Below are 7,200 nucleotides of genomic sequence, written 5' to 3'. Positions count from 1 at the left end.
GATTAATTATAATTTTTAAATCATGTCATTCTCTCATTATTCGTCCAGACATCGCCACTTTTATTTTGTTAATTACTTAATTATTTTTAATAATGGACGATCCCCCACAAAGTCACTATCGAAAACAAAAGCTGAGCCTCTAACAACAGCTCACACACATCAAACCCTGTTACCTCAAACAGTCCACCCCCCTCTTCTCTCCTACCCTAAGGACCCACCACCCAGAATCTTATAATCATTGTTCCTTTTATCTCATTGTATTATAACTGTATTGTAACTATTTTTTCCTAAAACATACACAAATATATATTTAGTAGGTTTTGTTTTAATTTACAAAAAGAATGTCAGACTTTATATAATCTTTTGGAACTTTTGTCCCTTAGTATTGTATTGATAAGATTAATTCATTTGGTTATTTGCAGTTACATTGTGTTCATTTCCGTGGCCTCCATATTCATTGAATGAATGTATCTGGTTTATTTATCTAACATCTATTGCTGGACATTTGGATTCATTATAGTGTTTGTTAATATGAACAGTGCTGCTATAAACATCCTTTTATGTATCTTCTCTTATACCTGTGCAAGATTTTCTGTTGGGCATATACCTGGATATAGAAGTACTGGGGTATAGAGAATGTAAATGTTGGATTTTAAGAAAAAAGTGGCAAGCGTTTCCAAAGTTCTTGCCCTTTGTGGACTGTAGCATGTGAAAGAGCCTGTGGAGCCATACTTGGTATTATCAGAATTTTAAATATTTGGAATCCAGTGGAGGTAAAATGGTATCCTATTATGATCTTAACAAATAGTACTTTAAAAGGAAAACATTCCAACGTTCCTTCATTTCTAGTTTTTTTCAGGAATACTGCACATTTCAAAATTAATTACAAAATGACCTATGTCTTACTTGGAGCTAATTTTATTTTATTTTTTTTTGAAACTCGTCTTTCACATTACTGTAGACATGGCCAGGACTATGATATCCAGTCATTTTGACCATTATAGTCTCTTCTGGTACCCCATCTCCCGAGGCAGAATGCCAAGGAGTGAGATCATGTATTTGCTATAAGCTTTTCAGTCATTCATTCTTTCTCACTCTGGAAGCTTCACCTCATCCCAAATGGTTTGAAAAATATCTGAGAGATTTCCATTGCCTACTTAGGTTTATAAAAGGTTTTATTTTATTAAAATATATAGCGCTACATGGACACATTTATGAACACACAGTCATTGATTGGAAAGGTATATAGAACTGCCCCCACATGAGTAAGTAATTTTAAAATCCATTCAATTAGATTTCTAGATGCTCATGTTCCTTTCTCATTAGACATTAAGTCACTTAATTTAAATGCAAAGTCATGTTTAAGGTGACATGGACATCTGAAATGAAGGACTAATGAATGTCCTTTAAATTGGAAAGCAGCAAGGGTAGGAGAGAAATCCTGCTGCAAAACTCCACAGTCAGCAGAAGCAAGTAAGTGTGATGATGATTCATGGTGTTTACTATCGCTTGTTAACACACATAGAATTTCCAAAAGGAAAAGAAGAGTGAGAGTAGTGGTAAAAATGAAGTAGGGACACACAGATGTGATCCTGAGACCTTCCTTTCCACCCCTCCTCACTAATCTGAACCATCTAATCTGGCACAAGAAAGTGAGTTTAAAAGTGTGGTATGCATTATTCATGGAATGGCAACTTTCATTCTGATTCTAGATATTTAAAAGCATCATGCATGTTAAGTGGGCTTAGTGGAAACTGTGCTTCTATTGCAATATATTTGGTCACTCTGAGTCAAGATGGATAATACATCTCCTAAAATGATGTAGAATTACCTAAATTGCTAACAAGAAAATCTTTTCATATACAGTAAAGCACTTAAGCCTTTCTTCCTTTACCTATCTTTAATTCCTTCCCACTTCCAACTGAGTTGTTTATATTTTTAAAAAATTGGACCTCTGAAGAAATTGGCCCACTCATTTTTAAGTTACAGGGTGTTTTTTTACAGAATATAATATGCATTGCAGTGTAAGAAATAATTTAATTTCTTAAGAATATTGAACTCTTGGGGTTCCCAGGGGTGCAGTTGGTTGAGCATCTCACTTAGGCTCAGATCATGATCCGACCGTGGCTAAGTTCAAGCCCACATCTGGCTCTGGGCTGACAGTGCAGAGCCTGCTTTGGATCCTCTGTGTCCCTCTCTCTCTGCCCCTCCCCCACTCTCTCTCTCAAAAAAATAAACGTTAGAAAAAAGAATATTGAACTCTTGTGTCCCTTAAAGGGGACTTCTACAACTTACTGATACAAATATTGGCACTCAAGGGGCATCTCGGTGGCTCAGTAGGTTAGGCATCCAACTTAGGCTCAGATCATGATTTCCCGTTTTGTGAGTTCGAGCCCCATGTTGGGCTTTGTGCTGACAGCTTGCAGTCTTCAGCCTGCTTCGATTTCTGTGTCTTCCCCTCTCTCTGCCCCTCCCATGCTCATGCTCTGTCTCTCAATAATAAATAAACGTTTAAAAAAAATTCAAATCTTGGCACTCAGTCACAGGAGAAAATAGTTCAAGGATAAAATTACACATGGGGTAGTTGTTCCCAAACATTAATAAGACCACGATCTCATTTTCATATAACATACATGCCTGAAGAAGTTATGAACCAATACAGTGGTAAGGAAATGTAACCACACAACAGTTAGGGTCTATGGCCTTTGTTTTTCATTTAGGCCTGGAAGTACATTTCCTTTCCTGAGTGACCAGCAAAAAATAAACTTTAAGGCAAACTCTGCTTGAAGAAGCAGTATTACCTGTTTAAAATACCCAAAAGGAACTCTAAATTCTTTGACTAGCAATTAGCATGCAGGAATCTCCTTTGACTGGAGAGAGAAGCAGAGCCCAGGAAGAGATCGGCACTTAAATAGTGTTGCCTCTGGTGGTGAAGGCATATGCTTGTATTTCTCATAGTCTTTTCCCCTCGAGTCTAGAGCCTGATGAAAACTGGAGCCACCTACTCATTGTTGTGAAGCCAACTCCACAGTCCTGGACGAAGCACAATGGGTGGGTGTTGGCTGTCAGCGAGTTCCTTGTCTCCAGTCTTTCCTGTTAATGTTCACCAGTGTTTTGGGATCTGACCTCCTGAAACTTTTTAATGGGGGGGCGGGGGGGGCGGGGTGTTACTTTTCTTCCCTGTAGCAACTTCCTTTCTTTTTCTCCTGCTCTAAGCAGGGTATTTGACCTGGTCGACTGTGTTCCCTATGCCTCCTGACCAGTTGTGTTCCCGACCCCAGAATAAATCAGGGCTGCAAGAGGCCTGGCATAGCTCCTGACACATTTCCTGTCGGGGCCTAAGGAAGGCTGTTTGCAGCTAGGGCGGTGGTGGGGATTCTTGGCCTTTGATGGGGCGGGGGATGTGGGGGAGAGTCAGCTGTAGGGGGCGGTGACCGCGCTCTTGGGACGGCTCCGCGCCCTCGGGCGGGACAGATCCAAATTGGGAACGGCTGTGGGCTCAAGGGCCTCCAAGATGTGGCCTGCACTAGCCCTGTGCCTCCTCTGGCAGGCGTTCTGGCCTCGGCCTGGCCGGGGCGAGCACCCCACCGCCGACCGCGCGGGTTGCTCGGCCTCCGGGGCCTGCTACAGCCTGCACCACGCTACCATCAAGAGGCCGGCGGCGGAGGAGGCCTGCAGTCTGCGCGGCGGGGCGCTCAGCACCGTGAGCGGGGGCGCAGAGCTCAGCGCGGTGCTTGAGCTCCTGCGGGCAGGCCCGGGGCCCGGAGGGGGCTCCAAAGACCTTCTGTTCTGGGTGGCGCTGGAACGCGGGCGATCGCACTGCACTCTGGAGAACGAGCCGTTGCGGGGTTTCTCCTGGCTCTCCCCCGACGTCAGCGTGTCCGAAAACGAGACGCTGCAGTGGGTGGAGGAGCCTCAACGCTCCTGCACCTCTCGGAGTTGCGCAGGACTCCAGGCCACCCGGGGGGTTGAGCCCGCCGGCTGGAAGGAGATGCGATGTCACTCGCGCGCCAACGGCTACTTGTGCAAATACCAATTTGAGGGCTTGTGCCCGGCGCCGCGCCCCGGGGCCGCTTCTAACTTGAGCTTCCGCGCGCCCTTCCAGTTGTACAGCGCGGCGCTGGACTTCAGTCCCCCAGGGACCCAGGTGAGTGCTCTCTGCCCTGGGCAGCTCTCCGTCACAGCCACCTGCATCGTGGACGAGGTCGGCGCGCGCTGGGACGGGATCCCTTCCGGGGCTGTGCTCTGTCCCTGCCCCGGGAGGTATCTCCGCGCTGGCAAATGCGCAGAGCACTCTAACTGTCTGGATGACTTGGGAGGCTTTGCCTGCGAGTGCGTGGCGGGCTTCGTGCTGGGGAAAGACGGACACTCGTGTGTAACCAATGGGGAAGGACAGCCGGCCCCTGAGGGGACCGACGTGTCCACCAGGCCAGCCACTGCAGCCGGCCCCGACGCGAAGAGAACGTGGACACCCAGGGTACATGAGAAGCCAAGAGAGGTACCACATGTCTTTGGACCAGGCAGTTCAGGAACACCTATTTCTGAGATTCCTCAGTGGGGAGCACAGAGCACTAGGTCTACCCTTCAGATGTCTTCTCAAGCTAATTCAAAGGCCGCCATCACCTCTTCAGGAAACATGATTCTCAAGTTCAATTCCACGTCTTCCCCTGCCATTTCCCAAGCTTTCGACTCCTCCTCCACCGTGGTCTTCATTCTTGTGAGCATAGCGGTCATAGTGTTGGTTATCTTGACTATGACAGTGCTGGGGCTTTTCAAACTCTGCTTCCACAAAAACCCTTCTTCCCAGTCAAGAAAGGAGCCTTTGGCCCAGCCGGGCATGGAGAGTGGTACTGAGGCTGCTGCTCTGCGCTCCACTTCTGTACATTGCACAGACAATGGGGTGAAGGTGGGGGACTGTGGTCTGCGGGACAGAGCAGAGGGCGCCTCGCTGACAGGGTCCTCTCTTGGCTCCGTTGACACATAGGGAAAAGGCACTCCTTCTGAGCAGGGTTTTTCACTGTCAGTGAAAAGGGAAAAGAAAGGGAACTTATTAAGGGACTGAATTTCTTGTAGAAAATCCCCCCTCCTCCCAATTCCCTCTACTCCACTGAGGAGATAAATCTGAACTGGACACTCATTCCCTGAGGAGGGAAGAAGTGGAAGATGTGAAAGTGCCTTATGGTGGTACTGGGGGCTGGGATCCAACTGGGGAGAGGTTTTTCCTTGTGTTTTTTTTCTGGGGGATTTGGAGAAGTGCTTGAACTTGTTAAGACATTGGAAGCAAATAGAAAGCAATACAATTAATTTTTTTTTAACCAAAATGGAAAGGACTGGATTGCTCAGGCTGGACATATTGCTGTTTGAAATTCCCAGGCAAAAAAATAAAGGATTGTTGGTAACTCACACTCAAATATCATTGGTTTCCTGGAAGAGTAATTATTTAGGAAAAACAATGTAGGGACATGCTGGGAATAGCAATAAGAGCATCCTGCTTTCAGATTGGAGGGGAAAGTTCAAGTCCTTGTAATGAGGAGTAGGTCTTTAACAACTAGCAACTTTTTTCTTGGTTCCTTTATACTTTGCTTTCAAAGTCACTGCTACTTATGTGCTCTGCTATAAATCCAAACTGTAGTGTTGCCAGAGTGGCTGACTCTAGAAGCAAATTATAGTTGACCACCAATTCAAGTGTTTACTGTGTGTCCTTGCTCAAGGAAACAAATGATTTGTGTTTTCCTTTTCCAAAGTTGGTGCTGTCCAGTGTAATGACCTTCCCAACCAAATAGCCCTCTCCTAACCATTAGGATGCTGAGCCTCACTTCCAATTATGGTGATGTTAATTTTCAATTAAAACGTTAATGCTAAGTATTGATTTGAAATCTTTTGGGTGCATTAAAGCAAAAATGAGCTGGATTTCCTCCAAAGTTGCTAGGTTCTTACACACTGTTTAATCCATGAAAAATCTTGAATTCGAAACTATTTCCTTACCCTCTTAAAAAAAAAAAAAAAAGCATGTGCAGTGACTGTACATGCCCATCTTGGAAGGTTTATAATTTAACAACAGGTATGGTAGCAGCTCTCCATAAGATTATTAGTATAAGAAATAAGTAATAAATACAAATATCTATCATCTTGACATGGGGCATTAGAAAGTAATCTAAGTGAAGCATTCCTCTAAAAAATAATTAAGATGTTATAATAATGACTCTCTAGTAGAATTAAGACCCCCTAAAAATTATCCCACTTCCATTAGTATCTAAGATTATAAAACTAAGTGTGTGGGGGTTGTTATATGGAAAGAGAAAGACAAACAAGCTTAGTAATCAGTAAGAATGAAAACAAGAAGTTCACACTACATTTTCATAGAACCATTTTGATACTCTCAAGTGTATCTTGTATAATGTATATTATATACATATATATGGTATTGTAACATTAAAGGAATAAATAGGTAATTTGCTTCATATACTAAATATATGTCTAAATAGGTATAAAATAAAATCACAAATGAATTAGAATTAACATTTGAAGGAATTTTAAATAAAATCATTTCACAAGAGAACTAAAATCAGGTAAGTAATGGTTTACTCAATGTCTCTAACTTGTCAGAGTGTCTCGGTTCACCTCAGTTGTGGTGTTTTATCTTTCCTCTTTACTACACGACCTCTCTGTAGAGAAGGTAACTATGTGAATAGAATATATGATTCTTTCCTTTGTAACTTGAAAAGTAGGTCCTGTTACTGAAATGAACTGTAAATTTTCTGTATCTATAATTATGAATATATCTAAAATTATCTATATCTTTGTGTATGCATATATCTGTATATACACGTTTTGTATTAAAGTAGATTGGTTTTGTATCATTGGAGTATGCATCATTAACTTATTATGCAACATGACACTGGTGGCATTACAAATCTTGGGGTCCAAATGCCCTACGTGAAAAATAAATAGCTTTGAGCTTAATCATTCAGCTATTACCTGCTATTATTTCCCCTTGTAAGTAGCAGGCAAACATTACAGAAAACTATTTGTTTTCATATTTGATTTCCAGACAGATAGCAATTACAGACCAATATAATTCATATGACTGTCTTAAGCTTTGGCTATGAAGTCTTCCATAAAATTTTGAATCCATGGTCAGAATCAGGCCAGTCAAGCTTGATCTCTTGTGAACTAACTAAGGTTAGGGTCTTTACTATT

The 7,200-nt window shown here is 42.9% G+C and overlaps 1 protein-coding gene across 1 annotated transcript; it reads left to right on the top strand.

Moving 5' to 3' along the window:
- Window positions 1–3,454: 3,454 nt before the first annotated feature.
- On the top strand, window positions 3,455–6,860 carry CLEC14A (C-type lectin domain containing 14A). The gene has a single exon (XM_039249566.1). It carries the CDS (start codon window positions 3,515–3,517, stop codon window positions 4,982–4,984), a length of 1,470 nt encoding a protein of 489 aa, XP_039105497.1. The 5' UTR covers window positions 3,455–3,514; the 3' UTR covers window positions 4,985–6,860.
- Window positions 6,861–7,200: the final 340 nt, after the last annotated feature.

This window comes from Hyaena hyaena, unplaced genomic scaffold (assembly GCF_003009895.1).
Source record: "Hyaena hyaena isolate Hyena2069 unplaced genomic scaffold, ASM300989v1 scaffold_342, whole genome shotgun sequence".
In the NCBI taxonomy this organism is placed as follows: Eukaryota; Metazoa; Chordata; class Mammalia; order Carnivora; family Hyaenidae; genus Hyaena; species Hyaena hyaena.
Note: the sequence above shows the minus strand (reverse complement) of the source record. Positions and strands in the feature narration are given on the sequence as shown.

Bases quoted from the DNA above. Each gene is read 5' to 3' on its own strand.
- CLEC14A (XM_039249566.1), top strand. From the start codon at position 3,515: ATGTGGCCTGCACTAGCCCTGTGCCTCCTCTGGCAGGCGTTCTGGCCT.